We start from the raw sequence: 20,432 nt of genomic DNA on the forward strand, positions 1-20,432 counted from the left end.
CTTGCACAGATAATTTCTTTAAACAGACATATTTAATGCTTATATCATCCGTAATGTTCATATATATTTAAGTATCTTATCATTTTGAATTGTCAAAGATTTACAAATTATATTTCAGGATTTCTGTATGTTTGTTCTTTGAATACAGTTTATTTGTTAAGTGCTGGAGATCAATTCACTAACTCAATCCATGTTGGTCATCATCACTTAAGAATAATTATGCAGTTTCTTTTTAAATTATGCACATTCTTATCATCACACAATCATCCATCTCCAGATTTACTCATATGTAGAATGAATCATTTTTCTTCAAAAGATTATCTTAAATGAAATTGTTTTATATCATTTTTTTCTTTGATATATGGATGAGTTGGCTACTAGTGAAATTTACCTGTTTGAGGCTAAATATGCAACATGATGTGCAGAAGCAAGCTAATTTTTTCCCTTGCTTTTCAGTGCTGTATTTTTACAATAAAAATGAATCATTTGAGGCCAGGTGCAATGGCTCAGTGGCTAAATCTTCAACTTGCTGCGCTGCAATCCCACATGGGTGCTGGTTCCTCTCCCGGCTGCTCCACTTCCCATCCATCTCCCTGCTTGTGGTCTGGGAACGCAGTGAAGATGACCCAAAGCCCTAGGACCCTGAGATGTGGAGAAGACCCACAAGAAGTTCGCGGCTCCTGGCTTCAATCCTGAGTTCAGTTCTGGCTGTTGTGGCCACTTGGTGAGTTAACAGATGGAAGATCTGTCTCTATATATCTGGCTTTCACTAGAAATCTGCCTTCCCAATAAAAATTAAATAAATCCTGAAAATTTGAATTACTTCTTGTTCTGTCCCTATTATTTTCTGTGTACTAAATTCTATCTATGAACACACAATATTTGAGAAGTAGGAGTCCTGTGAAGTTCAACTACTTTGAGGAATATTCTCTTTCAGTATGTGCAGTCTTGGACACACTTAAATGTATGCACCATCCACAACCAACCTGCATGTACAAAATGTTTTATGGAATTTCATAGTTCTCTTCTTATTTTGAAAAATAGTATGATTTATGAGTGCATTTACATAATTTCTCATGTTAAGAAGTGAGAATGCATTGAGTGGATTTGTTAGGTAGCCTGTTCTTAGACTGTGGTATGCAGTGGCCACAATGGCTGGAGCTGGGCTGTTCCAAAGCAAAGAGTCACAAGCTTCCTCTGCATGTCCCACAAGGATGGAGAGACCCAAGCCCTGGGACCAGCTTTCACTGCTTTGTCACATATGTTAGTTATCAGTGGGCTGGATTGGTGTGGTATTAGTGCAATGTGGAGGCTGGCTCACAGGCAGTGGTTTTACTAGCTAAACCATAGCACCTGTTCTTGCAGTCTGTTTTCTGCATTGTATGCTGATTTCATTGAACTAGTGCCCCTTTGAGTGAATGTTTGGATAGTATGTGAGATGCCTGAAACTCATATCAGGGTCTGGGGTTTGTTCTCTTGCTCCAGGATCACAAACGGCTTCCTGTAAATGCAAACTTAGGCAGCTCATGATTTTGGACATGGAGCACTCACATAAGAGATCTGGATTGGTTTCCAGCTTTTTGGGGGCAAGAATAATTTTGTTGCTGAAATTGGGGAAGTGAACAAGCTAATGGAAGCAGTCACCCTTTCTCTTCTGATAAATTTAGTTTTAAAATAATCAAAATAAATTTTAAAATGTAGAGTAGCGGCTCTTGCATTAACTTCAGTTCCCTATTAATCACTGAGCCACCTTAAAAGGTGTACAATGATTATCTAACCTCTGTGTTATTTTCATGAAAGAGTGAACTGTTCCTGCCTCTAAGATTAGCCAGTGTTAGAGAGAGAAGTCATTAAAGAGTCTATCCAAGTGCAGCTCCCTTAGTGAACAGTGTACTCTTCTTGGTGTTAGATCTTAATGAGCAGAGAAAAGAATGCAACAAAAATATGGCAGGGAATTCATGGGTATTTTTTATAGCATAGTCACATGATAAATCATTGAAACATAAAAGCAATGAATTTATGAGTGGTAAGATGTATCCCCTGCAGTGATAGTTTAAAAGGAGTATTGTCCCAAGCTATAGACAAAAACCTTGGTTTCCTTGTATGTTACCCTGCTTGGAGAAAAGAAGCTAATACCTTTTAGGCATTCTAGGCTTGTTTAATTCCATATTTGTGTTAACTATGCCAGTGTGCCAGGATAGTTCCCTATTGTATTTTAAATATTTTTAAAAAATATATTTTGAGGACAGATAGCAACATTGTGTAGAAACCAGCATGGCAGCAAATGGGGTGTGAAGATCCACATTTTCTTGTACACAGGCCCCAGGTAGCCTAGCATGTCAGCAGGGCAGCATACCGCACCACTGGAAGACCAGACTTGGGGATCCAGATGTTCACGGGCATGGGAGCCATGGATTAATCAGGGAGGGAGTCTGGAGATCCGCAGGAGGTCATCTGCTGAAGGAAAATGGTACACATGAGGAATGACTTCTAAGGCTAGGAACTGGGCCAGATCAGGCTGGATATGACTAAACCATCCCTCATCATGTGTGTGGGCTAGGTATGGATATGTGCAAAACCGGGCTGGTTTCCAGCATCCACTGGTACTCACGCTACCAGAGAGGGTTTGGGACAGGCTGAACTAAGTTTTGGAACCCACTGATCCACATGACAGTTGGGTCTGGGGGTCTACAAAGCAAGGATGGGCTATGGCACCCACCAGTGAGAGCCAGGAAGGATATGGGCTTCTCTGAAAAGAACTCTGTACCTGCTGATGAAGGTAGGGACTGGAAGTAAGCCAAATTAGGTTGAGCCAAACACATCAGTGTGTGCAAGATCCATGACTGGGAGCTGGTCTGTATGGGAACTTGGGGGAACTTCCCTTTTAAGATGTTGTCCTTGCTAGTGAGCATGAGAACTGAGCCTGGGCTACTGTACCCATCTGTATACCTGTGAGTGAGGTCTTAGGACAGGCCAGGTTGCGTCAGTCTGCAGCATCCACTGTTAGGTACAAGAGTCAGGTGAGGTGCAGGCCAGGCCAGGTTGAGATGCAACACCCTCCATTTCACATTAGGTTTGGGACTGTTGGGATGGCCATGTGTGATTGGCTACAGTACCCCACAGCATAAGCTGGGACTGGGGGCTGGATGATCAGAATCAGTGAAGGTGAGATGGGCCATGCTAGACTAGAAGCCATGAGCACAGGCAAGACCCAGGCCATCAATGAACCTGGTGGGGTTAGGGGATGCAAGGGGACCCCTGCTGGGACACTGTTCCCACTGGTGACCATGAGAGCTGTGACTAGGTGCAGACTAGGCAGCAACAGACCTAGACAATGATAGAATTGTTGGCCTGAGTGTGAGCTGGATTTGGGTGAGAGCTGGTTCAAAGCTGGTAGCCAGGAGCTTCTTCCATGTCTACCACATAGGCACAAGGTTCCAAGTACCTGGTTCACACTCTCCTGCCCTCCCAGGCCATTAACAGAAGGATGGATAAAGAGTGGAACAGCTGGGACACAAATTAGTGCCTATATGGGATGCAAGCACCACAGGGTGGAGAATGAGTTTACCATTCCATAGTGCCAGCCCCATACAAGTGAATCCTTAATGTTGATGCCTAAGGAATGATAGTTTCTCACAAATAAAATGATTCATTATATGGTAATTACACACAAAATATTCAGATTTGAATCTACAACTTTTGAGAGTTTAATATACTGTAAGGCTGAGCATGCGTTTTTGTTACATGAAATGGAAGCACACATGTTTTGAGAATTATTTTCCTCGTCTTTGTTATTCAAGGGAATGTTGGCAGCAAATGTAGGTAGTAAGAAATTATCATTAGATTCTGAGAGAATAGCAGCAAAAAAAGAAATTCTAGCAAAAACACGACTAAAGTTAATTTATTCCCAATATGAATTCAGAGGAGACACCAACCCAACTCAAAATTTCAATGCAGAAAAACAGAGCTGTCAACTTGTGGTAATTTATTGTGCACAAACGGATCAATAGAGATTTTGACACCTGGAAGGAAGAGAGCACATTTATAATAAGTTCGAAATAAAGCAGAAATATCTGTGCTAACTAGACAGTAATCAGGAGCTGGAAACCTGGTGTCATCACAAATGAATACGAGGACACACACACACACACACACAAACACACACACTAGTACAGACATATGTACACACTGGAATACTACCTATCTGTTGAAAGAATGAGTTTTTGTCATTTGCAGGAAGATGAGTGAAGCTGAGGGTCATGATTTTACTTGAAATAAGTCATGCTCAAGGCAAATATAACACATTCTGCTTCAAACACATAAGATGAAAAAATAAATTAGTCTTTGAAGAGTGATCAAAGCTTCAGTTTCAATAAGGGGTGCCAAATCAAGGTTAAATCAAAGGAGTTGGTTTCTATTGTTATAAAGGAAGGTGGGATAACCATAATGTGTTCAAGCTCACATATTATCTATTCCACAAGCAGATGAAAGAAAGAAGTTCCCAGGTTCCAATGTTGAAAGAAAGTGTAAGAAGTACAAAGCTTGACTGTTTGATTTGATCAAATGCATTGCGTACACATATTGAAATATTGATCCAGAGCACTAAACATGAAAAAGTTAATTTTTTTAAAGAAAGAAATCCTAATTCTGCTGAAAAGGAACATTATTTTTTCAGATTAGCACATTCACATTTACATTCTAATTATTGAGGTGTTTTAGAAAGAAATTAACTAGAACAACACCCCAGCTATTTCCTTGGAGAATTTCACAAATGAGCATGTTTGCAATTCTTCAATTACCAGGTCCCCAGTGAGATTCCTATAAATGTCTTCGTTCTATTTGTGAGATTATTCATCAAGGCAGTTGGAAAGGGACACCTTCCTTGGTGAGTAGGTTCTACAGTTAACAAATCAAACTGGTCTGAAAAATCAGCTTTGGTGAAATTCTAAGTAAAAACCATTGAATTCTGTCTAAATAAGTAAGAAAGTCTATATTCCATCATATACTACTATTTCCAAAATAGCTTGTACAGCTACCAAAAGTAGCTTTGATTTAAACATGGTTTGTGTTGCAGGTGAGAGAGCTGATATACGGATACCTTTCTGATCGGCTGAATTAGTTAATATATTTCTATATGTTTGAGAAAACTCTGGGGTTCACAGTATTTTGGTTACACATTTGCACTGATTCTCTTCTCGAAGAATACAAAAGATTTGCAGTGTCTCATTTAAATCTTCAAGTCTCTTCCTTAATGTTTCTCGAAATAGATTTCTGAGACTATCAGAAGGGATAATCAATGCCATGTTTCCAAAAGTAATTATCTGCTTTTTCAGCAATTCGAGCAGCCACAGTGGTCATACTGTTGATATCCTGACCACCTTGTGCCTTTTCTGGGGAAATTTGAGTTGAGAAACAACTGAATTTGGATTGTACCGGTCAGCTAGTGACAGAAAGATGACCTTGAAATGTTACTCCAGGTATCAGCGCCATCATCCCCACAAAGTGGTTACAATAAAAACCTAATTAATACTGAACCAGTGTATCATGAATCAAATCTTGCATTCCGATTTTATGCCTATCACAAACTAAAACTTATCATGTGAAGAAAATCAGGTTGACAGTAACTCATTCCTAATTTGGTCTGTTTTTTGTCAGAGAATTTGCATTATTCTGTTACACATTATCAACATACTGTAATGGGACAGTTATTGTTAAGTGGCTGTTACTGTTAACAGCAGAACATAGAAACAGGACACAGAATAGACAAAGAGTTAGGTTGATGGCTTCCTAATTGAATCAATACAAAAGTAGTATAAAATATTTCTTGTGACTATAATGCTATGCAAGATAACTTTAATTAAACTGAAGAAAGTCATATGGCCTGCATGCAGTTAAGAGACGACTGCAATCAAGTCCCAAGTAAATTAAGAAAAAATGGACATTTTTTTTGCCTCAGTAATATTTTTTAAAAATTCACACTGCATAAGGCATTGTCACAAGACAGTGCATCAGCAAGTCTTAAGTCCTTCAAATTATTAAAACTTCCCTGTATTGTGTCATACAATAGATGTCATGGTTAAACGTAAAATCGTTGAAATGTTAGTTATTAAAACTTGAGGGGTAGCCATAAATAAACATCAGTTCGTTTATCTACTTATTATGTAAGTATAATAAACACTACTGAGTTATGTTTGGAAAACAAAAATTAAGGAAAATCAGGGACCAGAGTTGAGGTATAATAGCTAAAACCACATTTGTGACATCAATATCTGATTCTGGCACCAGTTCATGGCCCAGCTGCTCCACTTCTGATCCCCATTAACATACCTGGGAAAGCAGCAGAAAATGGTTCAAGTATTTAGGGACCTCTAAGCTGTGTCCTGGCTTCTAGCTTTCAACTGTCACAGTCCTAGTCATTGCAGCCATTTGGGAAATGAATCAATGCATGCAACAATCCCCTCTCTTTATCTGTCTTTCTCTTTCTCTACCTCTGTCCCTTTAAGTAAATAAATCACAAACATTAAACAAGTCAGACATGATCACTGCATATGCAAACCCAACAGTCCCATTTAAGATATATGCAGTCATTACTCAAATAAACAAAACTTGCAAACACAGAATCTTATTCTTACTACTTCTTTTTTTATATAAGATTATTTATTCTTATCTTTAGAGAAAGAGAAGGAAAAAATTCTCTCCCATTTGGTTGACCTCCCAAATGTCTGAAATGCTCAGAGCTGAACTGATCCAAAACTGAGAACCAGGAGCTTCTTTTGGGTCTCCCTTGTGCATAAACGGTCCCAAAACTTTGGGGCATCCTCTATTGCCTTCCCAGGGGTCACTGGATGAGAAGTGGAGCAGCTGAGATACAAACTGGCAACCACATGTGATGTTGGCTCCACAATGTGGGGGTTTAGCCTATTGAGCCATGGTACTGACCCTCATAGCTACTAATTCTTAGGATATATCTCTCTTAAAGCTTGTATTTGAAAAGAAAAAAAAAGTTATATTTGCTATTTGATTGAACTTTTTTAAACAAATAAAATGGTCATTTATATATACATAAATATATATATAAATATATGATTTTTTTTTCTTTCCATCAATATCACGTTGTAGGATGCTACAATAGTGACCAAAGGAAAAAGAAGATGGAGTTTGTACTTGGGAATTACACCTTGGTGACTGAATTTGTCCTATTAGGCTTTCCAACGAGTCCGGAACTGCAGATTGTTCTATTCCTGGTATTTCTGTTGTTGTATGGTATGATACTAATGGGAAATATTGGACTGATCCTGTTAATCAGAGTCGATCCTCACCTTCAAACCCCCATGTACTTTTTCCTTAGCAACCTCTCTGTTGTTGACCTTTGTTACTCCTCAGTCATCGTTCCCAAAATGCTAATCAACTTCCTGTCAGAGAACAAAACTATTTCCTATCACGGGTGTGCTCTGCAGTTTTACTTTTTCTGTACTTTTGCAGATACAGAATCCTTCATCTTAGCTGCCATGGCATATGACCGGTATGTGGCCATCTGTAACCCTTTACTGTACACGGCTGTGATGTCTCGAAGCATCTGTGTGTGGTTGATTGTCTTGTCGTATTTTGGAGGCAACATGAGCTCCCTAGTCCATACCTCCTTTGCTTTTATTCTGAAATACTGTGACAAAAATGTTATTAATCACTTTTTTTGCGACCTCCCACCTCTGCTGAAGCTGTCCTGCACAGACACATCGCTTAACGAATTGCTCCTCTCCACCTACGGCAGCTCAGTGGAAGTCATCTGTTTCATCATCATCGTCGTCTCTTACTTTTTTATTCTTCTCTCAGTCTTAAAGATCCGCTCTACCAGTGGGAGGAAAAAAACCTTCTCCACGTGCGCCTCTCATTTGACATCCGTGGCCATCTATCAGGGGACTCTGCTCTTCATTTACTCCCGACCCAGCTACCTCTATTCACCCAACACTGATAAAATCGTCTCTGTGTTCTATACCATTATCATCCCCGTACTAAATCCACTGATTTACAGTTTGAGAAATAAAGATGTCAAGGATGCAGCTAAAAAAGCTCTAGGATCCAAGGCAGATTCTGCATGAAACAGAACATCCAAGAGTCATCTGATTGCCAACTTCGTTAAATTGTGACTTCAGCAGCATAAGCACCAATCCCTGTAATAGGGATGCAAGTAAACATATGTTAACACAGCAAAGTAGCTTGAACTGTCTGCGTGTCTGTGTGTAGTGTGTGCTGCCGGTCTCATTCAACTCTAAGTTATTGAACAAGGAAAAATGTGATGTTGACATACAAGGACTGTACATTACTTGACTTCTGATTATCACTTCGAGGAGATTTCACGGCATTTTTATGCCTTGGTAATTTTTTTTGTAAAGGTGAGAGAATTTATTAATCATCTTATTGATTGTCAGACAGTTAAAGAGATTCACACAATTGAATAGGAATAACTGGAAGTTTTAAACACTGATCCTCATTGGTATGGTATCTCATATGAATTATGTCTCACAAATTTTGCTTTGCACACTGGAAAAAAATGGAATAAACATGAACATTTTAAGATGGTGATTGAGATGTCCGCATCCCATATCTGAGTTCTGGGTCTCAGTCCCAGCACCAGTGTTCTAGTCTCAGATTTCTGCTAATATTCACTCAAGGGCAGTAGGTGAAGGTTCAAGTACTTGAATCTCGCATGCACAGGGTCCTTTATCGAGATCTTGTTTCCTGGCCCAGCCCAAGACAGGTAGATCTTTGATTCTCAAGTTACGTGTAATATCTTTTCTCGAAACTTCTGACAAACACTGCTTCTCCTTAGCTTTTGTAATGCTTTGGTAGGAAAAGAAGCTAAACACACAGCCACATGAGTATATGCAAGCAGAGTAATGGAAACTTAAATTTCAAATTTGCTGAAGCAGGGTTTACTTAGCCATAGATATGAAGAATCTCACTGAGCTTCTTTGCAGGGTAAGTCATCATAGCTTGCCATGTCAAATAAATTTTTAACATCTAGCAGTTATATTATCATCTGATCTGTAATATCTATCTTATTTTTGTTTTTTTTTTGTATAAGATAATTGTATCACTCTCCAAATTCATATCACCGATGACAAAATATAACTGCTGCCAACTATGGGAATAGTAAAAATTAGCATGTGCTTGTGTTGTTTTTTTAAGGCCCAAAGATGATTCCCATGAAAAAAATTAAACATTTAGATAGATAAATCTTTGGCAAGGCTGTGGCAATTTATTAGACATTAATGATGCCATCCTCTGGAGCTTTCCGGATGACCTGCCTACTTCTTTGCATAGAACCCATCTTTTGTCACATGAGTCTACAACCCTTCCCATGTTCCTGTGACTGCATGATGGCTAATAAGGCTGAACTTACACTTTAGCTGTGGTGTAGATAACATTTTCTGAGGCAGTTCACTTATCTGTAATTTGACAATTTCCTCTGTGCTGAAGCCCATGTGGATAACAGAAGTAGAATTTAATTAATCCTATGAAAATAAGAGGTTTGTGCCTAGAAACCATTAGCATACTGAGAAGTGAAGATACTTTGCATTACGCATCATTACTCTCAAATAAAAGATGTATTCCCAATAAAACTGTCAAGTACATCTTGACAACAGAATATTGGAGTTTCTACCATTGTCTATACCTATAAAATCAGGATACACTTAAACAGCAGAATGATGAACTTGTGACTGTTTTGGAAGGCCTACACTACTGTAATAATATGGTGCTAATCTTTGGAGAGGGGAGGTTTGAATGGGGGCGGGGAATCCCTGAGCCTATGGAATTTTATCTTTTTTTTTTATGAAAAAGAGAAGAAGACACTAATAAGATGCCATTTTTGGACAATGGGCAAACATAGGTGCAATGGGTTAGATGCTGCTTGAGGTACTTGGTTCCCTAACAGTGTCCTCCTTTGAGGGTTTGCTCAGCACTCACTCAGCTGCCCATTGATGCACATCCTGAGAGACAACAGGTGATGGTGCAAGTAACGTGGAGCTTGTTCACCCAAGTGTAAGACTCCCATGGAGTTCTGGGTTCCTAGTTTCAGCTGGCCCATTTCTGGCTGTAGAAGGGCAACTGAGGAGTAAGCCAGCAGATAGAAAGTAAAGAGTGAGCAAAATGTAGATAAACAATATAATCATCAATTCAGTGAAATATGGGCAAAAACTAAGTTATCTGAAATTTGGTAAGAGGAAAATCAAAATGTAATATATATATAATATATATACTCTCTATAAATATAAATGTACTCTCTCGCTCCATATATATATATATATAATTAAATGTTCAATAATTAAAAGAGATATTCCGATACATGCAGTTACATAGATGTACCTTGAAAATATTGTATCTTATAAAAGAAACTTGCAACAGAACTTCATATAAGGTGAATGTCTTTCTGTTGTCAACAGGCAACTTGTATCCTCGGACACAGATAGTACTGCAGGCTGGGAGTGTTCTTGTTGGAATGATGCCAAATGTTAGGGAATTAGTGATGACAGTTACCCAACTTCATGAATATAGTCAAAATTCAAGCATTTTCTCTTAACATGTGACTCATATAATATAAAAACTTTGCAGCAAAAATAAAATACATGTGTGTAATATTAACATAAGATGATGGAGAAAATTTTAAAAAGGAAGAAATAAAAAAAAAGCAATATGAAAGAAATTGAAAATTCTGGCGGAGCTGAGTATCATTAGACCCAAGCTTTGATTGGAGGAGGATTGAGACAGGATTGTACACTTAGTAGTGTGAACTAATTCCCAGTTTTCCTCCAACCAGGGATCAATTTGTCAGCTGTAACAATTTAAAGTCAAAACTTTGCAAGTGTTGTTAGTAAATACACAGGGGAAAATGCAGAACCAGAAGCATAAATAATCACACCAAAGCCTAAGGGAGGCAGAGAATGAAGTCCCACATGCGACCTGGAAAATAAAATGCTGTTCGTCTGGTGTTCAGATACAAGAACTGCCTGACCCAGGTAGGTTCCTCAATTTTCAGATTCAAATATATAAAGCCAGAAAAGATTAACTATAGAGACAATGAGACATTTCTGAATGAATCATCTGGGAAAATTATTCAGTTTAATAAATTCTCCAACCTACACATCAAAAACCCTTTTCTTCAGAATTAACAGAATATGAATAATATATGAATTAAGGGATTTATTCATTTAGAGAAATACTTGATTTATCACATTACAAACACTAGTAGATACACATTCAGCTTCAGGTGAGCCACATACCATACTAAAATTTTTAAAATATCCCATATGTCCATCACTCATGCTCCAAATCTGTGCATCAACAAGGAGACATAGATGCATACAGACATGGCACACCTCTTAGATGAACAGACCACAAGCCAAGTAATTCGATTCATTTAAGACAGTGAACCATCATGGTACATATTTTAAATTCTCTCTCTTTCCTGTAGCATTCTCTACAATTACAAATATCATCCCTTAACATCAAAGTATTGAGTATTGTAACAAAATTAATATGTTTATATAGACAGGGTCAGTGATTACTATTTTATGTCTCATTAAATACTGAAGAAACATAGGCCAAGATTAGTAAGATGCTGGTGCACATATTTGCTACAGACAAGTCAATTCCCTTCTATGGCTGTGCTCTGCAGTTCTTCATTTCCTGTATCTTTGTTGATTCAGAGTGTCTGCTGCTGGCAGTGATGGCCTTTGATAGGTACCAGGCCATCAGCAACCCCTGGCTCTACACAGTCAACATGTCCAGCAAGGTGTGTTCCCTGCTCATGGCTGGGGTTTACCTGGTGGGAGTGACAGATGCATTGCTACACACCACGTTGACATTTCGCTTGTGTTTCTGTGGCTCTAATGAGATCAATCACTTCTTCTGTGACTTGCCCCCTCTGTTCATTCTGTCTTGTTCTGACATACAACTCAATGAGCTGGCATTATTCACTGTGTTTGGATTCATTGAACTGAGTACTATCTCAGAAGTTCTTGTCTCTTACTGTTACATCATCTTATCAGTCCTAAAGATGCCCTCTGCTGAGGGGAGGCTCAAAGCTTTCTCCACCTGCACCTCCCACTTAACTGCAGTTGCCATTTTCCAGGGAACTATGCTCTTCATGTACTTCAGACCAAGCTCTTCCTACTCTCTAGATCAAGACAAGATGACGTCACTGTTTTACACCCTAGTGATCCCCATGCTGAACCCTCTGATCTACAGCCTTCAGAACAAGGATGTGAAACAAGCCCTGGAAAGAGTGAAAAGCAGTATTGGTTTTAAATAGTTACTTAAGACAATACTTGCCTTCTTCTATTTTGCCTTGTTGTCATAAAATCTATTCTGCATATGTCTAATACATTTCCTAAGCTGCTTTAATTCAAATGAGGATCTTTATTCCACATCATGCATAAAATATAGTTCTCCAAACTCCATTATGTTACTCCAGAATTTTTAGGATATCACCTGTGTGTGGAAAAATATCTTAGTCTTTGTAGTTTCATCAAAATTTTAATTATATTAAGAAAATTGTAGGTCTTGGTTATTTTGTATGTATGTATGTGTTGTAAAAATTATGAGTTCAGTAATTTCCATATTAATGGATTGTACAGTATAATGATTATAGCAGATACAACTAAGCACTAAAATAAATCTTAATAAAACTTCTTGAGCTCCTAAAGCATCTAATAAATTACTGAGGATACTTTGAAAAGCTCATGAAGAAATGAAATTAAACATTTATTTGTTTTGATGTATTTCAAATACACCAAAATAATTTTACTCCAAAATAAAGTCATCTTTAGCTCATATTTTCCATGAATTGTTTTATATTTATTTTTAATTTAAAAGATAGAGGAATTTATGAGACAGAGGGTTGCGCACAGAAAGAATATCTTCCATTTACTCATTCACTTCTCAAATACCTACATTAGCTGAGACTAGACCAAGTTGAAACCAGAAAGTCTCCTGTGTTTCTGGCAGGGATCCACCTGCTGGTTCTACCATCTGCTGCTTCACAGAATGAGTGTCAGCAGAAAGCTGAAAGTAGAAGCACATGATTTTAATTCCATCTCTTCAGTTGAAATACAGATGTCTCAAGGAACAATTTATCTCCTGTGACTTCAATGTTTTTAATCCCTATGCTGCTAAATCCCATTCTTTTCAGTTCAATTGTGGATTATGACAAATATTATTTTTCATATAAAATATTGTCAATGCAATATGTAAAGAGTAAAATTATGATCGCCATCCTATATCTTGAATGCTTTCTTTTCCCTTAACCCTAAGCACGATCTCCCCCAAAATGGCATAACAATGATACATTTAAGTACATTGGTTATAACACAAAGTAATAACATTTGACTGCTCAGGAAGTAACAAAAGTGTTAAAGTCAGATGCAGCAACATTTACTGTATATGGACTGCTGTCTCTCTCTCTCTCTCTCTCTCTCTCTCTCTCTCTCTGTCTCTCTCTCTCTCTCTCACACACACACACACACACGCAATGAAGAATTTGCCCACTGTCAATCTAAAACGCTTAATTAGTAAAATTTCCATACAAAACCCCAGATCCTCCTATAAAATAATAACCCCTCCTCAAGCCCAAAGCAATGGCACCTGGGCCTATCTTGGTGTGCCTGTGGAAGCCACATGTGTATCTTGAGGAAACCGCGTCCCCTTCTGGCCCCATCCTGCATCAAACCCCGGATGTTCTGCAGTCCTGCCCCCATGCCACCTGTGCCTCCTCAGTTCCTCAGGTTTAATGACAGTCCAACACCTACCGGGTTGTCTCCCAGAAGGCGCCCTCTGCTCTGCGTTGCCTGCTCCCGCCTGTGGCCATTGTGGCCTAACAGGTGCCAAAAGGACATGGAGACCCTGGACACAGGAGAGCAATTTCTCTGTCCTTAGCTCTAGCTCTGGCTCCTTTTCCTCCATTAGAGCGACCTTAGTGGTCTCTCAGGAGCCCAAAATTAGCTCAGGTAAAGACCATCATTCTTACATGTGTACCTCTGATGGTGACTAATCCAAAAGTCTGAAGCATCCAGGAATAGGGAGGGGCTGGTCTATGACTGCTCAGCTGGTGCAGCTGGTCAGGCTCTCTATATGTCTGTGTTTACATGTCTCCCTTTTAAGTTTTCTGCTAGATTTACAGGCGTAGGACACCCTGACTTCTCTGATGCAGTGTTCATGCCTTCCTAACATGCTAAATTATCTGGGATTTCTCTGCTTACTTGCATAAGATTTCTGCTATCCCACTGTAAATAGATGGCTTGTTGGAACTACAAAGCTATTTGTCGCTTTGTTTATTTTGTCATATAGTTGTATGTTTCATTAAAATGAAAATTGGAAATAAATTTTCCTACGATAACTATTTCACTGTTTCATGAAACAATCCACATTCAGTCTCTGATGTTTATTGTCTTGCCTTGCAAGTCTGAGTGTTTGTGCATGGACACTAGCATTTTATGGTACAATTTCGTAGAAACTGGAATTCTCCCCAAACTCCCACCCTGGACAGCTTTTTCCCATGTCACTACAATTATAAAATCCTTCACAAGTCATGTTTTCTTCACTTGTTATTTAAGTGTGCCTGGACATTGCTGGTTGAGACAATATCAGACAGTAGAGGATGGCACAAAGCGTTGGGACCCTGAACACAAGTGGGAGACCCCAAAGGAGTTCCTGTCTCCTGGCTTAAATCAACTTAGTTCTGGTCATTGGGGCTACTGGAGGTGTGAACCAGCAGATGGATGATATGTCTCTCTGTATCTCCTACTCTCTGTATTATCTGCCTTTCCAATTAAAAAATATATGCATATGTAAATATATATCCATGTATATATATCCATATATGCAAACTTAATACAAAGATTTCTTTAAAAGACCAATAAGAATTGTAAAGTATGCAATTATTTATGCACTTTGCTGCTTCACATATTTTCAAGTATCTCTTGGACATTCTCCTGGCAATACAATTTTGCTTATGGTCTTTATTTTTCTTTGTTTCTCTTTTTTGGTGTTAATGAGATTTCTCTTGATGTCTATAAGGCAACATACTCATCTGGTGAAATTCAATGACATTGCTACAGTCTTAATTTTGGGAAAATTATTTGTAACATGTATGCCTTTTTTATATTCCATTAACAACTGTGTTGAATCCAACCCTAAAATGTCAAATGTACACTATTGAGAAATAATTTGGAAGCAAAGCTCAAACCACATAGGTAAATTGACAATAGTTTTTCATTAGTTACCCAAGAGGTTGTCAGAATCTCTGGAGTTACAATTGGGCATATTCTCCTGAAATTTGCCAAGTCTTATTTTTCCTTCTGCTGCTTATTTTCCCTGGAGGAGCCAGGTTTCCTAAGGTTACATTCTATACTGAATGCAAACTCTAACTTTACATAATGATGCTCCTTCAGCCCTGTTATTATATGGTTCATACAAAAATTGTATTACTGTGTAACTTATCATTAGGGAAAGCTCACTTATTTCCTACAGATAACACATTATTTTTTAAACCTGGAGGAATAAGACAAGGGAGAGTTCAGAATTTCAGAGACAAGTGACTCGAAACAAGGGCAAACATCTGTACCCTAATGACTTTCATTGAACTGGGACAGTTATTGGTATTTAATAGCATGTCTGTCTCCACAAGAGGGGTTTTTGTCCAAATTCTTGAATCATTATCAAAAGAATTTACCACCTATTTCTAGAGAAAAGTTGTCCAGAGAATTTAAAATTCTCTACTTCTGGATTTAACATAGTATACCTCTCATTTACTGTAATATTGAACAGTACTGAGAACTGTCCAGGGCCACTAAAAACTTGTGCCATGTCCAGGGACAAGGCTTGTGAGGTCATTCTTCCTGCCAATATGTTGCAAACAGGATATTGTTTAAATCTTGAGAAGACTGACAACTCAGCCAGGGTTAATTATTCCACTCATTTATTGATAGACAATTAAATTGTCCCTAGCTTCTTTATTGCTTTTTTCTTTTAATTTTCAGTTCACAAACAGATGTTCGGTGTCATATTATATTAAAAAAAATCTAGCTGATTGTATGGACAGACAAGGAACTAATGTTCCTCAAAAGTGACTCAATGGGCTAATCCTCCCTTTGCAAGCACCAGGATCCCACATGGGCATGGATTTGTGTTCTGGGTGATCCAGGATTATGGCCTGGGAAAGTAGAGGATTGCCCAAAGCTTTTGGACCCTGCACCCACTGAGAGACCCGGAGGAAATTCCTGGCTCCTGGCTTTGGTTTGGCTCAGACGTGGTCATTGCAGCAATTTGAGAAAATCTCCCTATCTTGTATCTGCCTTTCCAATAAAAATAAAGAAATCTTTTCAGAAAACCGAAATTGTAAGTAATGATAATCACATATCAAAATGTTAACTTTGTTCATAAAGATTGCATTTTTTTAATTATGTATATTAGTTATCACTGAACAGTTTTCTTTTGGTGACTGGCATATTTCATGAAGCAAAACAATTTCCAGTTGCATCCATTTTGTTGCAAATTATGCTATTTTATTATTTATTGTGATTCACTATTATTCTATAGTATGTGTATGTATTTATGTGTGTGTGTGTTTGTGTGTATACAACATTTTCTTCATTCAATCATTCGTTGATGGAAATTTGGACTGTTTTCAAACCTTACTGATAATTACAGGTCATCATTGAATAAAACTGAAAATCAATCAAATAAATGGAAATATGCCACATATTATTAGACTGCAAAAATCAGTGTTACCTAATATCTGTATTACACAAAATAAAGATTTGGGAAATCCTTGATCAAAATTCAAATATCTTTGTTCACAGAAATAGAAAAAAAAGTGAACACTTATTCACAGAAATGGAAATGCCAATATTTTATTTACAGAAGTAGAAACAGTCTGATAGATACATCATTTTTGGTTGCAAAAACAAAATAGCCTGTAGGCATCCCACCAAATGCTTTAAAAATTTGTAATAAAATGTTATTGTTAAAACATCATGATTTGGACATAAAATAGGCCTGCTGAGGGTTGGATTAGGATAGCCACTTCAAAAAGAGAATACATTTCTACAGGCATTTGAATTTTCATAAAGGTGCAAAGATCACTAAATGTGGTTATAAAATCTCCTCTCTAATTATATTGGGCAAACCGAATGTTCACACATATAAGGGTGGAAAATGGAAACTTGTATCACACATTGTAAAAAGAAATCAAATCAAAATATGTTTAAAGACTAAGTATGATATTTGAATCAAAAAATAAGAGATGTAAATGCAGAGCAAGTCTTCATTTAGTTGGCCTAAGTATAGATATTTTGGATATGATTTCAAACACTCAGAAAACAAACATAAAACTAAACAAATGGGATTACATCAAAGACCTGGCATAGGGGAGGAAATTGTATCATATAATGCATTTATTAATGAGTTTTAAAAATGTAAAGTGCTTGTATCACGAGAGAAATAAGGAATAGAGTGAAGGAAAATTCATGTTTCAGAAGAAAACATTATCAAATAATATGACAGAAAAAGCTGCTATCCAAAATATACCAAGAATCCAGACAACGGAACAAAAAGAAAATAACTGCCCTGCCAAAAATGAGCCAAGACCTTTAACAGACATTTCTTAAAAGAACAAGGCATTGGCCATTCAATGCCTTTAATTTGGAGAATTGTTATGAATAATCACAACCATTTGCTTGTATAATTGGGATATATTGAGATATTCAAGGTTTTCTTAGCAGCTTAACCAGAGTAGTGAGGGGAGACTGATGGATCAGTGAAATACCTAAACATGCCTATCTTGTAGATAAATGGCCAGACCATTCACCCCACCATAGCAACCCCTCAGTTATTTTTACTTTACTATCTATTATACACACAAAGTATATAACATTTGTTGATTTTACTGTATATTCTCTTCCCACTTATTTCTTTAATTTGTGTGTTAGACACAGGGTGGCTGCACAGAGGCAGTGGTCTCACAGAAGGACAGGTGGAAAAAAACTTTAGGAGACTGAAATCTCCACGAATGGAGATTTGAAGAGTTGAGGATGAGGAGGCTGAAGGGAAATGTGATTGGAGTAACAGAGCTGAGAATTTCAGGACGGTGGAACAAACTGTGCTCTTCACTTTGCTCTCCAATGCTTACTTACCAGAGACTTTGTTTCCCCTAAAAGCACAGTGCCTTGAGGTCCTTAGGATTTCTGTTTCCAGTTTCTCCAGAGCTACTAAGCTCTCCATACCCTTATGAATTTTTAAAATTTCATTTTGTTTTTAATGTTATCCACTTCCCTATGTAGTTTTAATTGTGGTTGGCTCAGAAAAATCATTATTTCTGCTTGACCCAATCTGTCCTTATTTACTCTCTATATTTAGTCTATATATTGTTTTTTCACGTCATGATGTCTTAAAGCACTACATATTAATTTTAGTGAACTTTTATAGAATTCTTCAGTATATAACTAGTGGATTTATCATAAAATGCAAAATAACATAATTATGTATAAACACAAAATACATAATGATCATAATAATATTTTAATGAATAAATAACAGATTTCTAAGGAATAAAATGAGTGCATGAAAACACCAATACTAGGAAACATATTTACCAAAAATAGAATAACTTTTAGAAACTGCAAAACACTGATTTGTTTTGATAACATATACATGTGGAAACATCTTTTGTTTTTATTTGATATAAGGACTTTCACTGAATGTATTGTTATATAAATGGACACAATGCTCACATTTACATATAACCTATATAATACTTTAGTATATTTTAGAGCATATCAAGACCACTTTATCATCTGATACAATAAAAATGTTATGTAATGAGTTGTAATTACACACCATTATGCAAAAAAGTAAGAAAAATAGGCTATACATATTCATTGCTGTGTTTTTGACTGAAGGTTTTCTACTTGTGGATGATTGAGTCTATGGATTCTGAATCCTCATATGTGGATTTATGTAATAATATTTATGTAATAATATTTAAGTATTAATATTTAATTTTAATAAATGAGCTACAACACAAATGTGTATAATTAATTATTTATAGCACATGGTTAATTACTTAAGACAAAATTTTATTCTTTAGTTTCTTTAGAGCCTGTTTCACATCCTTGTTCCGAAGGCTGTAAATCAGAGGGTTCAGCATGGGGATCACTAGGGTGTAAAACAGTGACGTCATCTTGTCTTGATCTAGAGAGTAGGAAGAACTTGGTCTGAAGTACATGAAGAGCATAGTTCCCTGGAAAATGGCAACTGCAGTTAAGTGGGAGGTGCAGGTGGAGAAAGCTTTGAGCCTCCCCTCAGCAGAGGGCATCTTTAAGACTGATGAGATGATGTAACAGTAAGAGACAAGAACTCCTGAGATAGTACTCAGTTCAATGAATCCAAACACAGTGAAGATCACCAACTCATTGACCTGAGTATCTGAGCATGATAGCAACAGCAGAGGAGGGACATCACAGAAGAAGTGATTGATCTCATTAGAGCCACAGAAACACAAGCGAAATGTCAACGTGGTGTGTGCCAATGCATCTATCATTCCCACCAGGTAAACCCCAGCCAACAGCTGAAAGCAAGTCCTGCTGGACATGTTGACTGTGTAGAGCAAGGGGTTGCTGATGGCCTGGTACCTATCAAAGGCCATCACTGCCAGCAGCAGACACTCAGTGTCTGTAAAGATACAGAACACAAAAAACTGCAGAGCACAGCCAATGGCTGAAATAGACTTGTTCTTCTCAGCAAGTAGGTCCACCAGCATCTTGGGTCCAACTGCAGTGGAATAACAGAGATCAGCAAAAGAGAGGTGGCTGAGGAAAAAGTACATTGGGGTGTGCAGCTGGGAATCCAGTTGAATTAAAATGATCATTCCAACATTTGCTAGAACATTCAAGAGATACACAACCAGAAATATGCAAAATAGGATCATTTTCATCTCTGGGTTATCAGTAATTCCCAAGAGAAAGAATTCGTTTACTGAGGAACAATTTCCCCTGTCCATTCTACTTTGATCTTTCAACTATACAAAAACGAATCACAGAGGGGTTAGGATAAGTCCTTTGTTGGCTTATTAAACAATATTATCAAGAAGTTATTACATGAGACTGGAAGCTGTATAGAGCAATGAGCTTGCTGCTCCACATCCTTTTGTGACTGGAGCGAGTGATTCCATTCCAGGTATACTCAAATCACATCCAGCTTTTGGCCATTGCATGCTCTGGGAGGCAGCAGAGAGGCACTTGGATCCCTGTCACCCGCTTTACACACCTGGATTGAATTCTGGAATTCCAGATTCAGCTTGGCACGGTGTTGACTGTTGGAAGGTCTCTCTTCAGCTGTCTCTTTGTATCTGCCTTTGAAACTAAATGAAAATAAACAGT

At 37.7% G+C, this 20,432-nt stretch overlaps 3 protein-coding genes across 3 annotated transcripts; 2 read left to right on the plus strand and 1 right to left on the minus strand.

Moving 5' to 3' along the window:
* Nucleotides 1-7,151: 7,151 nt before the first annotated feature.
* Nucleotides 7,152-8,096, plus strand: LOC121172380 (olfactory receptor 5I1). The gene has a single exon (XM_041004243.1). It carries the CDS (start codon nucleotides 7,152-7,154, stop codon nucleotides 8,094-8,096), a length of 945 nt encoding a protein of 314 aa, XP_040860177.1.
* A 3,518-nt stretch (nucleotides 8,097-11,614) lies between these two features.
* On the plus strand, nucleotides 11,615-12,310 carry LOC121172333 (olfactory receptor 5W2-like). The gene has a single exon (XM_041004192.1). It carries the CDS (start codon nucleotides 11,615-11,617, stop codon nucleotides 12,308-12,310), a length of 696 nt encoding a protein of 231 aa, XP_040860126.1.
* Nucleotides 12,311-19,117: 6,807 nt separating this feature from the next.
* LOC121172256 (olfactory receptor 5W2-like) lies at nucleotides 19,118-20,053 on the minus strand. Its single transcript, XM_041004109.1, has one exon. It carries the CDS (start codon nucleotides 20,051-20,053, stop codon nucleotides 19,118-19,120), a length of 936 nt encoding a protein of 311 aa, XP_040860043.1.
* Between the last annotated feature and the right edge of the window lie 379 nt (nucleotides 20,054-20,432).

This window comes from Ochotona curzoniae, unplaced genomic scaffold (genome assembly GCF_017591425.1).
Source record: "Ochotona curzoniae isolate NIBS_2020 unplaced genomic scaffold, NIBS_Ocur_1.0 scaffold_3171, whole genome shotgun sequence".
Lineage (NCBI taxonomy): Eukaryota > Metazoa > Chordata > Mammalia > Lagomorpha > Ochotonidae > Ochotona > Ochotona curzoniae.

Bases quoted from the DNA above. Each gene is read 5' to 3' on its own strand.
- LOC121172380 (XM_041004243.1), top strand. From the start codon at position 7,152: ATGGAGTTTGTACTTGGGAATTACACCTTGGTGACTGAATTTGTCCTA.
- LOC121172333 (XM_041004192.1), top strand. From the start codon at position 11,615: ATGCTGGTGCACATATTTGCTACAGACAAGTCAATTCCCTTCTATGGC.
- LOC121172256 (XM_041004109.1), bottom strand. From the start codon at position 20,053: ATGGACAGGGGAAATTGTTCCTCAGTAAACGAATTCTTTCTCTTGGGA.